Source organism: Lissotriton helveticus, chromosome 2_1 (genome assembly GCF_964261635.1).
Source record: "Lissotriton helveticus chromosome 2_1, aLisHel1.1, whole genome shotgun sequence".
Taxonomy (NCBI): domain Eukaryota; kingdom Metazoa; phylum Chordata; class Amphibia; order Caudata; family Salamandridae; genus Lissotriton; species Lissotriton helveticus.
The window spans coordinates 456,839,257-456,863,790 of NC_136059.1; the positions used below are offsets into that span (position 1 = coordinate 456,839,257).

General features: G+C 45.2%; 1 protein-coding gene across 7 annotated transcripts in view; it reads left to right on the forward strand.

Annotated features, from left to right (window-relative positions):
• The window catches only part of DDX4 (DEAD-box helicase 4), a 1,965,714-nt gene that overhangs the window by 587,092 nt on the left and 1,354,088 nt on the right, over positions 1-24,534 (forward strand). For all 7 annotated transcript variants that reach the window (XM_078675096.1, XM_078675100.1, XM_078675101.1 and 4 more), the window contains exon 7: positions 15,366-15,410. In XM_078675096.1, the coding sequence (XP_078531222.1) occupies positions 15,366-15,410 (45 nt within the window). The remainder of the gene's footprint in view (positions 1-15,365; positions 15,411-24,534) is intronic.

A 24,534-nucleotide genomic window follows, 5' to 3' on the forward strand; every position in this document is an offset into this window, starting at 1 on the left:
TTCGGGTGCTGGTTAATGCGTGGGGTTACTAGTCTATGTATGCAAAAACAAATTATTTAACCTGCGCACCTATTTTTTTAATCGTGTTATTCCTAAAACTTCAATGATTTCTACAAAAAGGTTTTAACAATTATTCTGTTGCGCGGTGCTACCCTGGAATCTTGTCAGGTGGGTATAGTACAAATAGGGCTAACATTCAATTAATTTCATTCTTTAGAATTGGTTGCAATCATGACAGTAATTACATATATTCTTTTTGTAGAAATTTTAACACTTGGCTAGTGTTGCAGTGTAGCGATCAGGGAGGTAAGCGACTAACACATGGATATCCTTTTTTTGGGCACTTTTTTGAGCATGGCAGTGGTATAGTTTTGTAAATCGAATACACTTTGGTACGAGGAAACCATTTTATCTTCATTTCTTTTAGAATTGCATTTTGGACACACATTTTTGCACTCTCGCGTGTTACCTTGAAAACAGCACGAACTTTGAGCATGTACGCTTGCAATTAATAACTGATTTTTATTGATGGTTGTTTAAAAGCACAGTATTGACCTATCATGTTTTTTGGATACAATTTCTGAAGAATGTTTTTCTGTTCTTAAAAGATGTAAATATGCTTATATAATTCAAATAGCGACAGTATGTATATATATTTCTCCTGTATTTGGGTTGTCTTTCATAGATTCACATGCCTGAATCATTCCCCGTCGTCGGAGTGGGAGTCCCACGGTATATAAAATAGCAATAATATGCCTGTAATAACTAAAAAACCTTGGTAATAACCAACCAGGAAGTAAAGTAGCCCTAGCTACAGGAACAAAAAGCTCCCACACATGACTATCCTAGTCATTGTGTATAGACCAAACTGCAGCCAATCAGGCGACAGCACCCACCAGAATGTTCTCCCCAGAGGCTCAGGCTCTCAGATTTTCTACCGCACGTCGTGTGAAGGGAGTCTCCCTGAGCTCTGCTCAGTTTCTTCTTCTTTAGTTGATTTTTGACCTTCAAAAGATGTCTACTTCAAAATCCCTCTTTAGGGCTTGTGATTCCTGTGGAAAGCTAAGGCTGTTAAAGGAAGATCCTCACAAAAAATTTATATATTGTCTATATCCGGATCATGAGGCAAAGGAATGTAAAATCTGTAGAACCTTACCTCAAAAGACTCTCAGGGACAGAGAAGGTCGTCTTCTCCTGTGGCTTCAAAGGATAAAGGACAAGGATCACCCTGTTTCAGAGGTAGGAAGCATTGCCTCGGGGTCTTCTGTTTCCTCAAAGAAGAGGAAGACTGAGGGTGAGGTGACTTCTCCCAGGGCGAAGGTGTCGAAGTTAAAGTCAAAGACACCTCCGTCGACGAAGTTACCGTCGACGAAATCCTCGTCGACGAAGCTAGCACTTCCATCGACGCCAACAACGTCCACGAAGAAGACTATCCCGTCGACGATTTCACCGTCGACGAAGCAGTTGCCGTCGAAGGCCGCTCCGTCGACGACCGTTCTGACAACACAGGGGGAGTCTAGCTTGTCATCAGCACCGGTGGTTCCGTCGACGCCTCCACTGTCAACCTGTACGGCGATGCAGGTGTGGTCAGCTAAGACATCCAATATACCCTGACCGTCGCCGGCTACCACTGCTTTGCTCCTACAGAAGCGTGCTTTATCCTCCACAGCTTTGTCTCCTTTGAAGCTAGCGGATAAATTGCTGGATTCTGAAGAGGACGAGTCCGATGTCGATGACACTTTTCGTGCTGCCAGAAGTCCCTCTGACTTGCTCATAAAGGTACAAGATATAGATCAGGAGGAGGAAGACCTTTACCAGGAGCACAATAATCAGGACGCAGTGTCGGCGCCTAATATGCAAATGCCTATGGAGTTATTCCAGAATCTCCAATATATGTTGAGCGATTATTATCGCAGGTTTCCACCTTCAGAGTCGGGTGATTCTCATGTCTCTACGCCTAAGCCAAGAACATCTACGGCAACTTTACAACTGCAAGATTCAGTATCTATATTACCACTAGATGAAGCACGTCCAGCAGAACCTTCTTCACCAATACCATCTCACCAAACAGGGGGTGAGGTTTCCTCAGAAGACGAACGAGAGGACGGTGAATTGGATGACAAGTCCGTATCGTCGGAGTGGGACGACTATCAAGCGCAAACCCCCTCTCCAGCGGGTCCGAAAACGGCGGATTCTCCACCAGTGGACATTGCCAACTTTCACAAAATTATGGAAAGAGCTACAAAGAGATTCCTCATCACCATGGAAGCTAAACAAGACGAATGCTTCTTATATGATTTTAAGGATTTGCCGCAGAGACAGTTGGTCTATTCCAATCATTGATTTTATTTGGAAAGAAGGTTTAAAGATAATGAAAACACCAAATTCGTTACCCGCAGTTCTACCTCGGGTAGATAAGTACAGAGCACCTACTACGTCACCTGCATGCCTTCTTGGTCAGGCTAAGACGGATTCTGTAGTTATACAGGCGGCTCAAAGAAGGGCCAAGAATCCAGCTACACAGATCTCTGCTCCCCCTGATAAAGACGGTAGACGTCTTGACTCGATGGGGAAGAAAGTGTCAACTATTGCGGCGACCACAGTCCGAGCCGCGAATTCACTGGCAATACTTGGCAGGTATGATATGCAGATGTGGTCTGACATATCGCCTTTCATCGAAAAGCTTTCAGAGCCGTATAGAGCGGAAGCAAAAAAGATTTTGCTAGAGGGAGAGAGCGTTTCGTCCGAAATAATTGATGCTGCTGTGGACGTAGCAGCAACAGGTTTTAGACAGCTAGCGGGAGCAGCTGTCCGGAGGCAAGGCTGGCTAAAAGCGACATCTTTTCGTCCAGAGGTTCAGACCAAGATTATTGACATGGCCTATGATGGAGAGTTCCTGTTTGGGCAACATGTTGACGAGGCTTTACAAGCCATAAAGAAAGATACAGAGACGGCACGTTCGCTGGGCTCTCTTCAATTTCGGAAGTTGTCCTTTCGTGGAGGAAGAGGCAATTTCTCTAGCAAAGGAAATTATACGCAACAACGCTCCTACAGTACCACCCAAGGAAATCAAAGATTCCAGCCATACCGTCAACAAACATATGGCCAAAGGAGAAATAATTATTCTCAGTCAAGAGGAAAACCCTCTTATCAAGGAAGAGACAACAAGAACAAGTGAGAAACACATCTTGCCACCACTTTGTCCCAACCTGAAACAAATTGGAGGAAGAATATCCCGATATTACTCAAACTGGTCCGAGATTACCACAGACAGATGGGTCCTGGACGTGATTTCCAGGGGTCACATTCTCGAATTCGTCAAAGCCCCTCCAAAAGGACCACCTCCAGCTCATCTCAAAGAGCGGTTTTCCCAAATACACTCTATGATTTGGAAAGGAGCGATAGAAAAGGTACCTCAACATCAAAAGGGAACAGGATTTTATTCAATATTCTTTCTGATCCGCAAGAAGTCTGGAGAATGGCTCCCCAGTCTCGACCTGCGTGCCCTCAACCAGTACCTCAAAAAATTGTCGTTCAGAATGTTGACGCTTCAGGAAATCCTCCAGTTTCTCTCAGTAGGGGATCACATGGCAACACTCGACCTTCAGGACGCATACTTCCATGTGCCCATATTTCCCAGACACCGGAAATTCTTGCGGTTCAGGGTGCCTGGCAGGGACTTCCAGTTCAAGGTACTCCCCTTTGGACTGCGTTCGGCCCCCAGAGTTTTCACGAAAATGTTGGCCCCGGGGGCCGCACACCTCAGATTAGAAGGGGTTCAAATTTACCCCTATTTAGGCGACTGCCTTATCAAGGCCAGTTTCATCGACGTGGCAAAAACTCACGTTCAGAGATGTGTATCACTGTTCCAGAGTCTGGGGTTTTCGGTGAATTTCAAGAAGTCTCACCCGACTCCATCGCAGAGAAAATCCTTTTTGGGAGCGACGCTGGACGCAAGTCTTGCCCAAGTGTTCATATCAAAAGAAAGGCTGAGAAATTCAAAAAATGGCCTCAGCACTACTAACAAGAGTGCGTTTCTGTCCGCAAATTCAAGTCTTTCCTCGGGATGATCTCATCCTGCATTCCTCTCACCCCCGTCAGTGGGTACAGATAACCGGCTCATTCGAGGACGTCCTCAAAATCACCCCTCGGATGAGACTCCATCCAGTGGTGGGGGCAAGGAAGTCATTTGCAAGTGGGATGTCCTTTCCAGACAGAAGGACCCAGATTCATTGTCACCACAGATGCTTCTCTGGAGGGCTGGGGTGCCCATCTTCAGGGGATGACAGTCAGTGGCAAATGGAGCTTATGTTATGTTATATATGGGTCTTGTATAGCGCAACGGCTACTCCAAAGGAGTGTCCCGGCGCTTTTATGCTCCAGACCCAGAAAAGAAAAACTAAGAAACACAACAACAGACGAGTTAAAACAAAGAATGGAGACAGTAGAGCTCTAATTGGAGAATAACCAAGTCTTGAGACCCTTCCTAAAGGCCAGCAGATTGGATGTAGACCGCAACGACAAGGGTAGGGAATTCCACAGCTGAGGGGCCAAGAATCTAAAAGACCGCCCTCCCAGGCGTGCCCTCTTTATGCGTGGAACCGCAGCCAAAGCCAAAGACTCCGATCTTCGGGATCGCGTCGGCCGGTAAAAGGCCAGCCTTTTCTGTAGGTATTTAGCACCCGTGGCATGCAGTGCCTTGTGAGCTAATGTCAGAGCCTTAAACATTATCCTCTTCCGTATGGGAAGCCAATGGAGGGATTGCAGCAGATTTGAGGCACTGGTTCGACGATGCAAGCCGAAAATAGCTCGTGCTGCCGCGTTCTGGGTCACCTGCAAACGCTGTAAAAGGTATTCTGGGAGACCCAGATACAGAATATTAGCGTAATCCAATCTGGATCCGATGAGGGCCTGAACAATTATTCTCCGGTGTTCCTGGGACAAAAGAGGAAAAAACTTTCGGAGCATCCGGAGGATGCCGAAACAGGTTCCTGTAAGGGTGGCCACCTGGGAATTAAGCGTAAGTCCATTGTCGATTTTAATTCCCAGGTTCTTAGCCCAAATGGAAGCCTGAGCCGGAGGGAACATGTCAACAGGCCACCAGTCATGCCAGTCCGGTTCCAAGGGACATCCAAAGAAAAGTATCTCAGATTTATCCGAGTTACACTTGAGGCTGTTCAGATGGAACCAGTTAAAAACAGCCCCAAGGCACTCACGGATACTTTCCCCATCAAATTCTTCGCTCTTACGGCAGGTGAAGAGAAGCTGGGTGTCGTCAGCATATGAGACGATCTGGGCCCCGAAGGACTCCACCAAAGTCGCCAGAGGGGTCATGAGGATGTTAAATAAGGTTGGGCTCAGTACTGAGCCCTGAGGAACTCCGACTCCCAATGGCGGCATTTCGGCAGATCCAGGAGGGGCCCAGACCGTTTGCCGGCGGTTGGCTAAGAAGGAACAAAACCAGTTAAGCACCGTCCCCCCAAGACCGATGTCATGGAGTCTTATGAGGAGATCCTCATGGGGGACGGTGTCAAAAGCCGCCGACAAGTCTAACATGACTAACATCACCCTGCCTCCGTCATCCAGCACCTCCTTTACAATCTCTGAGACTTCCAGAAGCGCCGTCTCGGTACTTAAGTTGGATCGAAAGCCCGATTGAGACGCGTGGACAAGCTCATTAGACTCCAGGAAATTGGAAAGCACGCTATGAACGTGCTTCTCCAGGATTTTAGTCAGTGCTGGAAGGAGCGAAATTGGCCGATAGTTGGACGGGACTTCTGGGGCAAGATTGGGCTTTTTAAGGAGAGGAATCACCATAGCCTGTTTCCAGGAAGGTGGCAGAACTCCCTGACTCAAAGAGAGGTTCAGAATAGGATTAGCCAATGGGTTGACAACATCTGCCATTCTGGCTAGAAATTTTGCCGGGCAAGGATCACACGGTGAGCCAGATTTCAGGTTCCTCTTCAAAGCTAAAGATGAAGCAATTGTGAGAGGCGGGAAGTCCAAAACAGCCGGACCATAGATAGGCTGGTGTGCTATCTCATTAGACAGGATCGAATGGTCCGCTGTCAATCTCGGAGAGAAGGACTCCTGAATCTGTCTAATTTTGGTCGTAAAAAAATTAGCAATGGTATCCGCCCAGTTCTCATCTGGAACCTCCTGATCTGAGATCGAACGTGAGGTAGTAAATTCTCGTACGATCAGAAAAATTTCCTTACAGGAGTTAGCTGCTTCCTCAATTTTTCTTGCAAAATAACACTTCTTAGCCTGTACGATTAAAGCATGATATGATTTCATCATGGACTTATAAGTCTCTTTTGCCTCGCCGTCATATTGGGCCCTCCATGCACGTTCAGCGGCTTTGCATTGTCTACGGGATTGGGCGACATCTGCCGTGAACCAGGGGGCCGAGGACCGTTTGGTGTCGGATCTAGGGGGCTGTAAAGGGGCTAGCTCATTCAATCTAGCTAAGAGCCAGGACTGTAGGGTCTCTAGGTCGAACTCCAGATCCCCCGTGACGGAGAGAGGATGGTTCACCAGGGCCTGAGATAACATGTCGGGAGATACCTGATGGTACGCCCTATAGTTCCTTCCCAGTTGCCTGGAGGCTCTGATAGATGGTTTCTCGGTGCCAGATATTTGAAAATGAGCAAGATGGTGGTCGGACCACAGTACAGGCACGAGTGCAGTAACCACAATTGGTGAGGTGGAAAAGACCTGATCTAATGTGTGGCCTTTATCATGGGTCGGGCCGGAAAGATAGGGAAGCAGACCCAGGGCAGATGTAATATCTAATAACTTCACAACATCCTGAGCCTGCTGATCTTCCATATGGAGGTTAAAATCTCCCGCCAATAAACAATGTTCCGATCTAAGAGCTAGTATAGCCAGGACCTGCTGGAGGTCCTCAAAATAGGACCCCACAGGGCCCGTGGGCCGATATACTATGAGACCCTTCACAGTTTGTTGAGGTGATAGGGACAGGGTGAAAGCAAGAGATTCGGCACCCATGATGGTCTGCGTGGGCACAACTGCACACGTAAAAGATTTTTTTACAACAAGGGCAACACCTCCCCCTCTTCCCTTAGCTCTATCTTGTCTATATATGATATACTCAGGTGGAATGGCAGCCGCAATATCCGGGTGCGATGATTCATGTAGCCAAGTCTCAGTGAGCATAAGGAAGGTGGGGTTGTTTGTAGAGAGGAGATCATAAATCTCCTGAGTATGTCTGTGAAGCGACCTGGTATTAAGGAGTAAGCAAGGGTGTTTAATGCTGCACTCCTTCGCGAGGGAGGTAGTAGGGAGAGCCCTGGTAGGATGCCACTTACAGCCTGGACATTTATTTTTACCCCTGTAACGCCCAGGGAAAACGGAGTGGCAGGAGGCCTCCACAGAGCGCAGAGAGTGGAGCTCCTTGGATGTATACGACAACATATTGATGCAGGAAGAAGAGAGGTGACGGCCAAGAGATCCTGCCACGCCTCACGCCACCGGGACGCTGACGGGCGCAGACGGGCAGGACTCTGGCGCGACTCCGGCGCAGATCCGGCGCGTCCGCAGTACGCGTCCGCTGCGCGGAGGGAAGAGCTTTATGTAGCGCTACTAGAGCGCGAGGGCGGAGAGTCCTACCCCCAAGATGGCGGCCCCAAACAGATCCCAGCCCTCGGCGTCAATACTCGGCCGAGGGCGGTCTGAAATCCCAGGTAAATCCCAGGTAAGGAGAAGGGAGCAGGCGAAGCGCTTAACAGCGCTAGGAAGTCTCAGTCTGAATGAGCAGCACGCTAGTAAATCAGGCGCGCTCACGAAATTGCACACAATGTTAAAAAACACAAAAATAAAGTCAAATGCACACAGTTAAAAGCAGGTGGCAAAGAAAAGAAAGGAGACCTCCCGGCTTTCCGCCTCAGGACGGAAATGGTTTGTTTGCAGTTACAGCAGACAAAATGGCACATAAATCTACTGGAACTAAGAGCCATTTTTCTAGCCATGAAATCTTTTCAGGCGATCTAGGAGGGCTCTACGGTGTTGATACGAACAGACAACACAACCAGCATGCATTACCTGAACAATCAGGGAGGCACAAGATCAGCCCGGTTGTCCCATCGGGCGCAGGAAATTTGGAATTGGGCCCTGGATCACAACATCAACCTGTCGGCGGTCCTTGTCCCAGGAGTTGCCAACGTCCTAGCGGACTCACTCAGCCGATCCTCCGGAAGCAATCACGAATGGGAGCTTCATCAACCATCCTTAGATCAGATATTCCGAGAGTGGGGTCATCCCGACCTGGATCTGTTTGCAACGCATCAGAACCGGAAATGCCGACGCTTTGCAAGCTGGATTCCCCTCAAGGACTAGTGTGGGGATGCCCTTTCGATGAATTGGTGTCGAATATTTGCATGCGCTTTTCCACCAATTCCGTTAATTCCCAAGATCATCAGGAAGATGAAGAGTCAACCATGTCGCCTAATCTTAATTGCTCCAAGGTGGCCCCGGCAGTATTGGTTCACCGAACTTCTCCTCCTCTCGGAGTGCAAGCCAATACAACTGCCTCGAATTCCGAATCTCTTAACAATTCAGGAAGGCAAGGTGTACCATCCGGACCCAGTTTCCCTGAAATTGTCAGCTTGGCTCCTCAACACAATGAATTCGCCCACTTAGACATTCCTCAGGACTGTCAAGAGGTTCTAGCTAACGCCAGAGCACCATCAACGATTAAGACATACAAACTCAAGTGGAAACGTTTTTGTGCCTGGTGCCAAACTGTTGATCTGCATCCCATTCAGGCTACACCACAACAGATATTGCCTTTCTTCCTGCAGCTGGCTAGATCGGGTTTGGCGCATTCAACCCTAAAGGTGTTTCTAGCAGCCATTTCCCGTTTCTGTCAGGACGGATCAAACTCTCTGTTTTCTTCAAGAATTATCCAGCAATTTTTCAAGGGGTTATTTCGTATGTTTCCTCCAATTCGACGACCACCTCCTGTTAGGCATTTAAACGTGGTGCTAGCCCAGCTAATGCGTCACCCCTTTGGACCGATTCATAAGGTTGACCTTCAGTTTATTACTTGGTAAGTCTCCTTGTTTTTGGCTTTAACATCTACCAGAAGGGTCAGTGACATTCAAGCATTCACGTCTAAACCACCTTTTTTACAATTTACCTCTGATTCGGTGGTGCTGCGGACCAATCCAAGGTACATGCCCAAGGTCCCTTCGGACTTTCATTTGAATGAGCCGGTAATCCTCAAGACATTTTTTCAAAATCCACAATCACCGGCTGAACGAGCGTTACACTCCTTGGACATCAGGAGATGTCTTAAGTTTTATCTTTCTAGAACAGCAGCTGTACGCAAGACAGATCAATTGTTTGTGGCCTATGGCAGACTGCGCCAAGGCTGTGCAGTATCCAAACAGACTATCGCCAGATGGGTCTCCTCAACAATTGGACTCTGTCACCAACAGGCAGGAAGACCCTTACAGGCCTTACCAAGAGCGCATTCTACAAGGGCAGTTTCCTCTTCCACTGCTTTGTTTGCTGGGGTGCCTCTTTTGCAAATCTGCAGAGCTGCAACGTGGTCCAACAGACACACCTTTATGAGGCACTACTGTTTGGACTCGGCAAGTGATGCAGATGCTTCGGTGCGAAGAGCAGTTCTTCGCAATCTTTTCCAATAAGGTGAGCCTCTGTTATCCCGCCTCCTCTATGCTCTTTTAGACGCTTTACAATGTCTTTTATCTTTCTGCATGTATACTATGATACAATTAGCGTCTATGAGCATTAGGTTATGAGTCCTGCTATCTATTCTTATTCATGCATGTGAATCTATGAAAGACACCCCAAATACTGGAGAACAACAATAGTTACTTACCTGTAATCTGTGGTTCTCCAGTATTGGTGTCTTTCATAGATTCACATGCAACCCGCCCACCTCCCCTCAGAGGCTCCCTCAGGCGATTATGTTGGTTCACTCCTATGCGAGAAAATCTGAGAGCCTGAGCCTCTGGGGAGAACATTCTTGTGGGTGCTGTCGCCTGATTGGCTGCAGTTTGGTCTATACAAAATGACTAGGATAGTCATGAGTGTGGGAGCTTTTTGTTCCTGTAGCTAGGGCTACTTTACTTCCTGGTTGGTTATTACTAAGTTTTTTTAGTTATTACAGGCATATTATTGATTTTTTATATACCGTGGGACTCCCACTCCGACGACGGGGAATGATTCAGGCATGTGAATCTATGAAAGACACCAATACTGGAGAACCGCAGATTACAGGTAAGTAACTATTGTTCATTTTGTAGAGTTCCCCTGACGAAGGTGATTGCACCGAAATGCATCCGGAGCCACTGATCATTTTGTTGAAGCTACACATGTTGAAGAATTGAGAAAAAAGAAACATCAAATACATAAAGAGCAAAAAACTGATCTCTCTTCAGTTTGTAATTTTTTGCTTTCACGAAACTTTATTGAATGATATAGACAATGTAATATTGTTAAAAGACTTTCTCCAAGAGCAACATTTGTTTATTTGTTTGAATGGGATATAAGGTGGTTTCTAACCAATGGATTCATTAAGTATAAGGTGTTTTGAACCTTTTGATGAAACAAAAAGTGTGTTCAGAAGTTTTGCTTTACTGTATTAGCACCTAATAGGGCCTGTGAATAGTGCACCCCGGTTCTCACTCAGTCTGTTTGAATTGTATTTGTACTATACCCACCTGACGGGCTAGTCAGGATTCCAGGGTAGCACCGTGCAACAGAATAATTGTTAACATTTTTGTAGAAATCATTGGAGTTTTAGGAATAACACACACGATTAAAAAATAGGTGTGCAGGTTAAATCTTTTGTTTTTGCATAAGTGCACAGTTTGACCTCGTTGCTCCAGCACTAAGCATGCCAGCAAAGAACGGTCCTTGATGTGCGAATAGTAAAATGCACCACCGTGTTTTTTGTTTTAAACATGCCTGGCCACGTAATTACATTGTTTTTTTCCCTTTTCGCCCTCATTTTTTTCCCCACTAATGTCAATTGTATGTAGCATGAAAGGCAATTGTTTATAATTCCAAGACAAACATGATTTATATATTTGTCCTGAAGATGATGCCATTTATCTTGTTTTTTGGCATCGAAACGTCGTCGACACAATAGGATCAGATGTACTGAATATGCTTGTGAATACTATGTACAATGGTCACTCAAACTACAATCAAGTCTGTTCACTGATTATAAGTATACAGACCGATTTGCTCGTTCTTGCCTATACTTGTTGTTTTGTCTTGTTCACTGTGAGTCACGGGCTGTGCCCCCTTGACATTAGTTTCTGATTGTGTGCATCGCCAAATAAATTCCTCTCCGGCTGGACAAAAGACATAAATACTTTTCCAGTTTGTGTCTATTCTTACCCTGATCACCCAAGCTACTAGGGTCCACTGTTTGTAATAAGCTAAACTACAATTGTGGCATATACCCGTAAAGGTCGTGAGGATGACCATTTCAAGGCTGTTTTTGCTCAAATAAATTGTGAGTCCTGAAGATGACCGTGCAGTAATAGAACGGTCGAAACGCCGTTGACGCTTGTTGTGGCCTAAATTGTTGCAGGACACATTATATTTTTTGTATATGTTGTTCCTCCATTGTAACATGTAAGGTCTTTGTTTGCCACCTGTCTGGTTTGTGATATGTTGTTTTTTTATACCAGCATTTTGTCTTGAGCATAACTGTTTTAAAAAAAAAAAGTATTTTTACCGTGTATAATAAATAATAATTTTTTTTACAGTTCCTTTGGATTTAAAGGCTTCCTCTCTTTTCAACTTTTTTCTTTCTTCATTTTGTTATCCTAAATCTGATGTTCTCCTGAACCTACTGTTATGTGTATTGACCGATTGGGGAAGGGCGTCATTAAACCAAACGCGATGCTGCCACACAGAAAAAGAAATCTCCAGTGTCCTATTAGGGACATAGACTAGAGGCACAGCCGTGGGAGTATAAACGTGAAACAGACCAGAATCTGCATTTACTGCAGGAAAGGTAACCCATGAGTAGAACAACTACGGGTATGCCGCTGCAGCACTCGCCATGAAAACTATCACCATGCCATCTACAGTGACCCCATACGTCTGCAAGTGAGTGCGGACGGCCATCCGACTATGTTGGGGAATCTTGACGTCCGCCATAGTGACACAGGAGATAATAAGTACAATGCAAAATAAATGTAGCACAGAGTAGAAACCCAAGAAGAACCTTTTTAAATTATCAAGATTGAAAGTACCTTTTTAACTGTAGGCAGGTTAAACCGTCACCACCATCAACCGGGAACAACAGTGAGGGTGTTGTGGACTGTTATAGGCACTACTCGAGTGTCTAAAAAATTAGACCACTACATTAGGTGCGCCATGTTGCAGGGATTCTGCTCATACACAGAACTGTTAACAGAGACCCAGGACATCAGAGAATTGTGGTGGGCCAAAAAACTCACCTCATACCTAGAACCCCTAACCAACTAGCATCAGTGTCTCAATAGCTCTTTGTCCTATAGCAAAGGTACCAATGATTAGACAACCCAGAACATGTGACTTCAGTTACTCTCAGGAATGGTCGGAGTCATGAACGCTCTTTCGTTATATTCTCATACCAGTCCACAACATGGGTAAAGAAAGAGACAAGATATAGTTTTAAATATTTATTTTAACGCCGTGCTTGAAGATGCAGTATTTTTGCGAGCATAAGCAGACATATGATTAAAAATAATTCCATCAGCATTGTTACAACTCCATCAAACACAAAAGGAGAAATCTTATTATAATGGTGGGAACAGGTTATATAGCACCTAGTATGCCACTCTCCCTAGCTAAGAACTATGTTTTATAAAATATAGAAGGTCTCTTAGGCTTGAATAGGATACTCCATACCTACAAGATCAGCGGAAGGGAATCACATCAGGATCTGCAATAGCTCTGTCTCTTTCTGGAAACGGGCTTCCTTTCAGAATATCTAAATAATGCTTGCAGTGTGATATTAAAGACACCAGGATTTCAGCTAGCTGCAGCTGCGTGCATGTTATGTTTAAAGCATGAGTTCATCAGCCCGAACAACACCGACCATTGTTTTGATAATTTTGGAGGCTTCAGCACTCACTGTGCAGACTAAGGTCGAGCTTTAAGTGTAGGGACATTGAAAACAAGCCATTCTCATGTAAAGCAATTCCGGCACCCTAACTTACAACAGTTACATATAGTGTAGTGTGCAAAAGCAGCAAAATGGTAAAATGGTGTTTCAACTTGTAATAAGCCTATGCTAACTTAGCAATGTGCGCAAGTAAGTACGAGCCCTCACTACAAGGCTTGTCCAAGACAGTGCTTTTATTAGCCAGTCGTCTAGGTAAGGGAACAACTGACGGCCCTGCAGCCTGAGATGAGCAGCGACTGGTGCTAGACATTTCGTAAAAACTCTTGGAGCTAACCGCCGACCAAAAGAGCAAATTGAAAATGAGCACCTGCCACAGTGAAACGGAGAACTTTTCGATGTTTGAGAGGGATAAGAATGTGAGAGTACGCATCCTGCAGATTTAGTTTTGTCATGAAATCTGCATGATCGAGGAGCTGCAGAATCTCCTGAAGAGTAACCATTCTGAAGACTTTTTTATTTTTAGCAGAAATTTGTTTAATTTTATTATATCTATAATTGGCCTCCAGTTTACAGACTTTTTCTTGACTAGAAAGAAACCGGAGTAAAAACCTTTTCTCACTTGGGAGTGGGGAATTCTCTCCATAACTCCCTTCTGGAGCATAATTCTGGCTTCTTTCAGGAGAGTAAGATGAGGTGGAGGTTTCTTTAGAGGTGGATGGGGCTGAGGGGTCTTTACAAATTCTAGGGTATGACCAAATCTGACTGTCCAGTACCCATTTGTCTGAAGTTACTTTCTTCCATTGGCCGAAATGTCGGGAAATATTCAGAGTCCTGGAGTTGGAGTGTTGCCGAATTGTTGCAGGTGCCGGGGAGGTGTCTCTGCTTTCTAGAATTATCTCTGGCTTGCTGGGGCTGTTTTCTCCTGTTAGATTGTCAGGAGTAAGCGGCACCAGCGGGGGCTCTGTAGGATTGCTGCTGTTGATAGCCATATCTGTTTTGGTAACTTCGGGGTAGATATCTTTGGTAGGTACCACGAAAGGAATAAGATCCTCTGCCAAAGAGTGTCTTTCTGTACTGGAGAGTACCCAAGGATTTGGCTGTCTGTGTCCTTTTTAATTTCCTGTAAGGCATCGTCGATGTGTTTTGCCAAACAGCACATCCCATCGAATGGCGTATCTAGTATGTTGCCCTGTACATCCGGACGAAAGGTGGTAGACTTGAGCCATCCCTGTTGACGGAAAACTGCTGCCCCAGCCAGTTGACCAAAGCCTACTGGCTAATATCTAGGATGCTGTCCTCTCTCCTTCGAGGAGAATTTTTCTCGCCTCCTGCTTCTTATCTGGCCAGCAATTAGAGGTGCGGAGCAACATTAGACCACATTTTCTCAGCCGTACCTTCCCACAATTGCAAAGGAAGTTTGCAGCACGCACAGAAGCACCTGCCATGATGGTGAATCTTTTTCCCTATATTATCTAGTCACCTTCATCCTTATCATGATCCTCTGCTTCCACCTGCTTTGCTCATGTTTACAAAATTGAACCAACGGAAAACCTGAGACAAAATAAATATTAAAATAAATTACCCATTTGATGACTAAAACACATCATTATAAAGCCACAATTTTGAAAAATGGCAGAAGGGTGCTATGAGGAGTGTTTTTCTGTCATAATAAGACTAGTTGACCCCAAAAACTATGTTTTGACACCAAAATAAAGTATACAGGTCTCATGGTTCCTGAAATATTACATCCTTATTGCAACACAGCCACCATTTTTAAAAATGTCCAGAAAAATTAAGGACCTGGATTAGCAGTGTCTCCCAAGCTAAATTACTTCCCTAATACAAAAGCGCAAATCAAAATGAAAATCTCTAGACAACAATTTTTACAGTGGTATGTCTAGTGGTCCGAACTATATTAAAAAGGTGAGCATTTTGCGGCTCTCCGAGAAAGAACGAAGCTATAGGTCAGTACCTTATTTGTTTATGCTAACTTTATTATTGATGCTTGTATCTCTGTTCGGGCATAGATATGTATTAATGCTGAGGTTTATGATGCTTATTAATATTTGTGGTCTGTACATAAATGCTGTTAGGTCTATCTGCGTAGATCACTATATTGCTGGATTTTCCTATGGGCAAAAAGGTTTGATCCGTTTCAATATGCTGTTTGTTTGTGCATCTGTACATTTAACATACAGAAGTCAAATCTCCATAAAAAAGCAAACCAATATTATGTCTTTTATAGGTGATAATAATGGCCCTCAAAGAAGTGGGTTTTCCAGGAGAGGAGGTAAGAATAAACAGTTTCTTTGTAAAAATAAAGTAATTGAGCTAGCAGTTTTTTTACTCTAGGTGCCAAAACATTTTTGCTTGACATGAATCATACCACTTTGCTTGTTTGTGTGGCTTGATAGTGTGCCATATTCGTGACATGTTTAATTGTATTAAATGCAGCTATTTTTGAGTACGTAGTGGAGTGAAGAGAAGTGACAAGTCTTTAAAGCTTACATAGCATTGTTGAGTACAGCTTGATGTGTGTGGGTTGCTTATTGGGAAACAACATGGGTGGCACGCAAGATGACCAGCATGGCTGCTCTTATTTTCGTGCTGTAGCCATGCTGTGCTTATGGATAGAGTGGATTGGAGTGAAGGGGATGAGGTGACTGCTGATGTGGTTATTTTGAATATCCTTGTGTAGGAGACTATGCTTCTTTGCAGGATATAATCCTTAATTGTCTTTTTGCTGAAGTTAATTGTATACTGCCTCACTGGATTCTGTGTGGTTATCCTGTCTTTGCCTGGAGGTAGTTTCATAGTTTTGCTGTCTCTGCTGAGAAGGTGATTACACCAATGCTTGATTTTTTTTTTAAGGTTGGTAAAAGTTAATAAGGGTTCCCTTCTAAAATGAAATGTTTTATTTTTGGTGTATTTCTGAAGTAATCCTTGAATGAAGGATGGACCCATTCCTTATATTGCCCCCAGGCCAATATATAGTGCCTTGAATGATGAACATATGGCCATAGAAACCAACAAAGTATTTCGAGCATAAAGTGGTCTTGTGTTTGCAATATTATGGCTTCTGCATTTTGGATTATTTTATGTTTTTAGTATTGGAGGAGCTATCAATTATCTAAGGTATGTTTCCATAGTCTAGGTGGGACAGTACTAAGGAGATGTTAGTCTTAAGCTACCCTCTGAACACTAGGTGTGGGAAGATGCAGAAAATATTTTAAGTTGTAAAAAGCTCTCTTCTTGTGACTTGGTTCACTTGAGGAGCTGAGAGAGATGCTGGTTGGAGTCCCTGATGGTTCCCGGTTGTATTACTGTCACTGGGGGAGTTCAGAGATGTGTGACTAGATGGTCAAGAGTCTGTAGGCCTTCTAAACAAAGCAGGTTAGGATTGTTGTTTTGGTTCAGCATAGTTTCAGTTGGTTTTTTTGTATTAATTTTGTTTAGCTTCCATTGTTGAATGACTGATACAGAAGTGTAGTCCTTAGCATCAAAATTGGATCGGTTTTGGGTCTCTCACTTAACGCTTTTCAACAATCCATATTTAACAAATTCCATAACTGTATCTGTCAAAACAATTGGATGCTATTATTGGCTTACACATTCACACTTGATAATAAATCAAGGATCGAGATGGTCGGAGGACCAAAGCAAGATTAGCACCAACGTAGGCCAGAAACGGGGATGAGCCTTAGCCCCATTTCTATGCAACATCTACATGGTAGACCTTGACAGTCACCTTACTCAGGTGGTGAGCAACACTCCCAAGCTGGGTCAGGAACATCTACGTTGTCTCCAATATGCAGATGACATTGTCTTGCTCAGCGAAACATTGATTGCACTGCAGTGCCTAATTGACCAATAAAGTGGATATTTTCAAAATCAGCCCTTGGAACTTAATTGTAGCAAAACATAGGTGGTTTGTTTTCCAAGCGCTTCCTTTAAACCAAAGTCTAGACGGGGTGGGAAATTCCTATAGCCCAACTCCCAGACTAAATGTTTGGGGTCAAGGAGGACAAGTTTTCAAGTTTATTTTGTACTTGAGATAAGTAGACACAACCTCCTCAGCGCAAACCATGGAAGGGCCTAAAATGCTGTTCAAATTTGTATTCATGGTTCATTAATGGCTAGCTTTTATCAGGGTGAAAAGTCCTACGCTTTGCCCTAAGAGCACTCCAAGTTATTTCAACTAGTGACCCTTTTAAATGCAACCTCAATTCAAACATCTTGCAAGGCAGTGAGGTTTCTCATCCCTGCAGCAAAACAGCTGGAAGAACACGGATAGTGACATTGCTATTAATATTGATATTGTCCAGTTGGGTTGGGGGGGTATACCTCTTGCAAGAATTGACCTACCAATATAAGTGTCCATTTTCCCCGTATTCATACATTTGCACTTTCTATTACTTAGCTGGTTGTGTCTTTACCAGGCAGCATTCACACTTTACCTTTTTTCATGCTTCATTAGGCCCTTTAATACTATGTTTTTAATCCTGATTGCTCTAGTGACTGAATATGTTTATTCCGAAGTATTTCTGTTTGTGTATAATGCGGGAAGAGCGTTACCTTAAAAGTCATGTACATCTATAGCCTTGTACTTTTATACTTTGGCTTGTTTAGTTATTTTAGTTGAAATCGTGGTTCTCAAAACTTGCAATTATGTATATTGTAATGATTTTAATTAAGCAATAAAGAATACTTATTCACTAAATGAGCTTTGCCACCATCAGAAAGATCAGTCATTGCTGTGGAACACCCTCAAAAGGAGGTAAAAGTTGAGATTTTTTCATGTTTTTTTAATATATTTTTTATTTTAACAGTAAGACAAGAGTAGGCGTATCAGATATCAGGTGTCAAACGGTAAAATGCAGAACAGTCGGGGGAAATATTCATACAAAAACCATCGTAAGGAACACATGGCCCAGCACGATTACGCACATTAGAAAGGAAAAATAAACAGTATTATACGATCCAAAACAATCCCACCCGCGCGACCCCGTCCTCAATGATACAGGATAATTAAAGCCAGTGTAGACACCCGGACAATAAAGGATCCGTGGAGAGTAAACAGCCCACCTCTCGTAGAAAGGAAAGACAAAAGGGCCATAGAACCAAACAAAGGCAAAGTAAAAATACCCTCCCCTAACCCCCCACCCTGCACCCCTGCAATGGCTACAGCCTAACCCCACTAACAGCGTGCCTGTCGCCCAAGAACTAGCCTAAAAGAAGGGAAAAAGAGGAAAAGTGGAGGAGGAGAAAGCAAACACACTCCCGGTCCCCCGTACCCCCCGCCAACAGCGACCACCCCGAGACATGGTAAAACCAATAGTCAGCAAAATATACAAACCAGTCGGGGGAGTATAGTCAACCACCCAACTCCCGTCACAGTATAGGCACAACCCCGGCATTGCATAAAGCTATTATATCAGATCTAAGCGATCAAGTTCAGCCCTGGCCAGTACGATCTTTCATAAGAGTCTTCTTCACTCGAGCCGCCATCTTGATGGGAAAGGCAAAGCGTTCATAAAAGTTCATGTCAGTGCAGTAGGATCGAATACAGGATAAAAGTTCACGAATCGAACGAGGAAAGATGTCCAAGAACAGCGAGTATCTCGAACAGTCACTGAGGAACTTTTTACCACACAGAAGACCGTCCATAGATGTGTTAGGTGGCAGCAGAATCGAGCAGGAGACGCTGGCGATAAGCACTGGCTGGCTTGTTGTTGACTGGGGACCGCCAAGGCTCATTAAATCCGGGATCTGCACGTGGACCTCGATTTCAAACGTTCGGTGCACCGCTGGTACCACAGCTAGCTGGAAACTTAACGCAGAGTCGTCCTCCGGTTCCAGGATACCGTCCACTTTCACAATCAGTGTCCGGAACACAGCGATGGTATGCGAATGGAGCGCCCCAATGGCGGCCATAACGGCCTGCAGTGATGGCGTGCCTTCCGTCCGCTCCATCCCCTCTCAGTAGGCGACAGAGCAGGACTTGAACCCCGGAGGCCGGCTACTCCGGGGTAACAGGCCACACAAATCTGATGTTGAACAGTGGGCGCTCCTAGTCTAGCAGAACACACCTTCGCCGACAGTGAGGGCCCCAGCCCGTCGACCCCGGGAGGGCAGCAAGGTCTTCGGGCACCGGACCCCCACCCCGGCAGCCGGTGTGACACGCTGGTGTGTCCTCGGTGTAGGTCATGCACAGGATCGTCACCAAAAATCAACAATTCACGGCACACTTCGGGAGACCGGGCTCAGTCCAGGTCTCACGGCCGATGTTGATCAATTCCAACCCGGATAGGCTAGAAATCGAGGCCCCGGCTTCCACACGTTGTTAAACCGAGAATGGAAACACGGCGTATCTTCTTCAGCCGATGAGGTAGAAAACTCGGGATTGCGCCATCAGAAGCAGAAAAACTTCATGAACAAGGAAATCTGGTGTAAGTTCAGGATTAAAGGCAGGATATTCGAGCCGCTGGCGGAGGTCAGCGGAGCCGGGAGCTTACGCGGCCATCTTGATTGCTAGCGTAGCTCCTCCCCCTTTTTCATGTTTTAATCTTTGTAATATCGAAACTTCCTTTCTCAAAATTGCATTGCAACATCTATAAATTAAACTTCCCTTTTGCATGTATAATTGACAAAGAAATGTGTAGCCTGTTATGCTTCCATTATTTAGTTAAAATGCAGTCTGTCCCTTCAATGTTCCAGGGGCTTCTTCTATCCTGGTGCCTTGTCCTGGCAGTTACTCCACGGTCATTTTTTCATGCCTGCAGATTACTTACCTTTAAATACCCTAAGCACCAGGCTAGATTTAGAATCTTGGGATGCTAGGGGAACACTGTGTCGAAGGTGAGACGCCAAGCAGATCACCATATACGGGCCCATGGTGCAGACATGCACACCGAAGAAGTTTATCACCCGGGAACCAGTATTGCCTTTAGGAAGTCGGGTAGATCTGCCCCAGGCTCCGGGACATCAGGATATGCTGGCAGTAGTAGTATAAGGCTTTATTTTGATAAAAAGACATATCTTAAAAGCATCTTATTAAAAAGTACATTACATTTGTACCTTAAAAAAAAAGATTTGATACACAAATAACATCAAAGCTAAAATCAGTGGTAAAAGGGAGAAAAAAACCACAAAGATAAAAAATAAAATCACAGTTTACAGATTAAGATCATAAATGATACATTTTTTTTAAGATCACAGATTATACATTTTCTTTAAGCCTTTTAGATCTAATGGCCCAAGCCCATGATAAAAATTTTGAGAGACCACAAACGTACAGCGGCCGAGTGTCAGACATCAGGATACGCAACGCCTCATTGTGATGTCTAGTACCCAACAATCTACATAGTGGTTTAAGCCAGCACTTCCTCGGTGACACATAGGCCGGACATGCAAACAGAATATGTGCAAAATTTGCGCACTGGGAGCACTCCGACCCTAAATCTAAAATACAAAGCCCTATCTGCGAGTTTCTGGATAATATCAAGATAGGGTTCCCGGAATGCCATATCCTTAAACCTTAAGAAGTCTTCTGTTAATCTACCAAGCTTTGGATTAGTGCTGTTTCTAGTTGCGACCCATCTCCAATAAAGATTCTTCAATGTTGCCTTGGGGGGGGGGGGGGAAGACCTGTTTACCCAGGCTTCGTTAAGGCCTATTTCACCAAGTAGGAATTTTACATCTTTAGGCCATTTAATTTTGTGCCATCCCGTCATTGACATTACTTCTGCCAACCCCTCTGCATACTTTGCTTGTTCTGGCACTCGCCACAGCCGGGCCCATAACAGTAGCGGACGTTTGCCAGATCTTTAATAGAGTGGCATCCTAAATCAAGTAGCTAAGGTACCGATGGGGTGCTTTGCGGGAGTGCCAATAAATGCTTTAAGAATTTATTTTCTGATCTTAACAGCTGTTCCATATTGCAAGTACCCCACAGTTCCGCCCCATAGAGGGCCAAACTGACTCCCCTCGCCTTATAGATATCGATGACCGGGGCGATGGGTCTGGTTGAAGAGGAGCGCTGTTCCTTAAGGAGTGCCCCCACTACCCTTTAATGGCTTAATAATATTTTGTTAAGATGAGGGTTCCACTGCATGTTGTCAGAAATACGTATACCTAAGTAATCAAATACAGTGACCCTTTCCAAAGATACATGGTTTAGGACTGGGGGTCGCCCAAGTTTTTTCGGGGGTTCAACACCAAATATTTTGTCTTGTCTGTATTTATTACAAGCCCTCTGAGTACAAAAGGACTGAAAGTTATCTAAGAGACTCTGGAGGCCCATAGGGGACTTGGATATTAAACGAGTATCATCCGCGAATAAGAGGGTTGGAATTCGCTCGCCCGCCAGGGATGGTTTATCAGATGGATTTTCCAGCAAGTGCTCAACCACACCATTCACATATAGTGAAAAGAGAGTGGGAGTAGGAACACATCCCTGGCGGACACCTCTCTCCACTGGAATTCTATTTGTTTTCTGCCCCTGGCAGTAGAATAATCATGGCCCTGGGCCGTGCCATGCGACAGCTACACTAACTCTTGAGAGGATGGACCAGGGGTGTAAAGCACAAGGTTCAGACATACCCCAGAACTATGACCTATTCTATGGATTGGTCATCTTTCCTCTCATGGCTTCTTTTTTCCTTCAGTGCTGGGGAGTAGCAAGCTTGACATCGGGGCCCAGTCCCTGTATGTTCTTCCCTGGCATTGGCCAAAGAGAGCTTTGCCTGCTACTCCTTGATGGCCTTGGGATTTATGTGGAGAGAGGGGTCACACGATGACCAGCTGTTTAAGGTGGGGCACCACAGACGATCAACGCAAGGGTCTGTAAAGCACATCTGCCCATCACTTTTGAAACACGGATTGAACCCTGTCTTCTTTTGTAATGGACTGTTCCCAGTCACTGCACAAAAAAATTAGAGAACTTAATTTTCTTCCCCTCAAAGTTGAGGGGGGAAGCACTGGACCAATGCTGAAAGGTATGGGGAAAAAACAGAGTTGGTGTCGGGATTGTGATGTCAACACAACTCCACTGTGGCTTTGCAATGAAGCCTGCGTTGCCCACCAGCACCGAAGAGCTATGCCAGAATATTCTGTATCCAGTTTGGCACCTGGGATATTCAAAGATGAGGAATCTGCAAGTTGATAGTGTCCACCTGAAAGATCCTTAGCAAAGGTAATTAACCTTTCTTCCTACTCTGGTGAGCGAGATCCTCCAACTCCAAAGGAGTTTGCACCATTTTTTTCTGAGGAATTTCAACCGTTATTTTAGCAGTTTATCCAGTATTGGGGTATCTTTCATAGATTCACATGCCTGAATCATTCCCCGTCGTCGAGGCGGGAGTCTCACGGTAAAAATATATACAATAGCAGTGCCTAAAAATTTCTTGTAGTAGGCTGGAAAAGCCTAAAGGCCTAATTAGGCCTCAAAACTTAGCAGCCTATCTACATCATTATGTAAAAAGACCTGAAATAGTAGCCTCAGCCAATCAGCTGTCCTCACCCTCTAGAACCTTCCCAGCCCAGGCAGTTCTCCTCAGATTTTCACCGCACTTCGTGTGTAAGGGAGTCTCCCGGAGTGCCTACTCAGTTCTTTAGCCTTTTTGTTTTTTCCTCAGGAAAATGTCTGAAAAGAAAGCTCTTTTCAAGGCTTGTGGTACCTGCTTTAAGAAGTGTCCATGTGGATGACCAGCACTCTGACTGCATCTATTGTCTACACCCCTCACATGTTGTGAAGGACTGTAGAATTTGCCGTACCTTCCCTCAGAAAACAATCCGGTATAGAGAGGCAAGAGTTCTTTAGTGGTTGAAGTCTTCTTCCACTGATGAGGACAAGGCCTCTACCTCCAGCAAGAGAGCCAGATCCAGGGAAGGCTCTTCTCCTGAGAGAAAGAAGAAACTAAAATTCTCTCAGAGAGCCTCAGAACCCTCAAAGAGTGCATCTTCTCCTCGGACGACAACTGTGAGTACAGCCCAGACAAAAACTGTTTCTCTGGTGTCTGCTCATACTACTACTTTGACTTCTACTTCTACAACTACTTCTACGGTCACCACTTCATCTATTACCTCACCTCTGATGTCTGTTAAAATATTGTCATCACCTGTGAAGACTTCGACGACAAACTGTCCCGTCGTCGACGACGGCCTCATCTACCAAGCCTTCCGGTCCGTCGATGACAATCCCGTCGACGAAACCACCACCACCATCATCGTCGTCGACGAAGGTCTCGTTGACGAAGATACTGACGACGCTCTCGTCGACGGCCTCGTCAAAGAAGGACTCTACGTCGAAGACACCATCGACGGCCCCGTCGACTAAGGACTTGTCGACGAAGGACTTGTCGACGAAGGACTTGTCGACGAAGGACTTGTCGACGAAGGACTTGTCGACGAAGGACTTGTCGACGAAGGACTTGTCGACGAAGGACTTGTCGACGAAGGACTTGTCGACGAAGGACTTGTCGACGAAGGACTTGTCGACGAAGGACTTGTCGACGAAGGACTTGTCGACGGACTTGTCGACGAAGGACTTGTCGACGAAGGACTTGTCGACGAAGGACTTGTCGACGAAGGACTTGTCGACGAAGGACTTGTCGACGAAGGACTTGTCGACGAAGGACTTGTCGACGAAGGACTTGTCGACGAAGGACTTGTCGACGAAGGACTTGTCGACGAAGGACTTGTCGACGAAGGACTTGTCGACGAAGGACTTGTCGACGAAGGACTTGTCGACGAAGACACCATCGACGGCCTCACCATCGACGGCCTCGTCGACGAAGACGCCATCGACGTCCTCGTCGACGAAGACGCCATCGACGGCCTCGTCGACGAAGACGCCATCGACGGCCTCGTCGACGAAGACTCCATCGACGGCCTCGTCGACGAAGACACCATCGACGGCCTCGTCGACGAAGACACCATCGACGGCCTCGTCGACGAAGACACCATCGAAGGTCTCGTCGACGAAGGACTCGTCGACGAAGAAATCATTAGTTCTGTCAGCGTCGACTGTTCCGTCGACGGAAATTCCGATTACAATGGCTTCATCGTCATCGACGACAGCAGTGGCAGCTGCTCATCAGTTGCCCAGTTCTGCCCCTACGAAAATTCAGTATACACATTTTCAAATGAAAACATATCAGCGAGATTATTCCCATATTTCTCCGCTCTTACCATCACATCTATTGGAGACATATATGGAGGATGAGTCAGATGACGGTGAAGAGGATGAGGGTCCTTTTGGGGTTGCCCATCACCCGTCACAATTGAATATCAAATTTCAGGAGGATGATGAGGATGATGACCATGACCATTATGAGCATGAGGATTTCTCGACGCCATATCAATCACCCCATGCCAGACCTCAACAATCGGAGAATGCTACTCAATTGCCATCC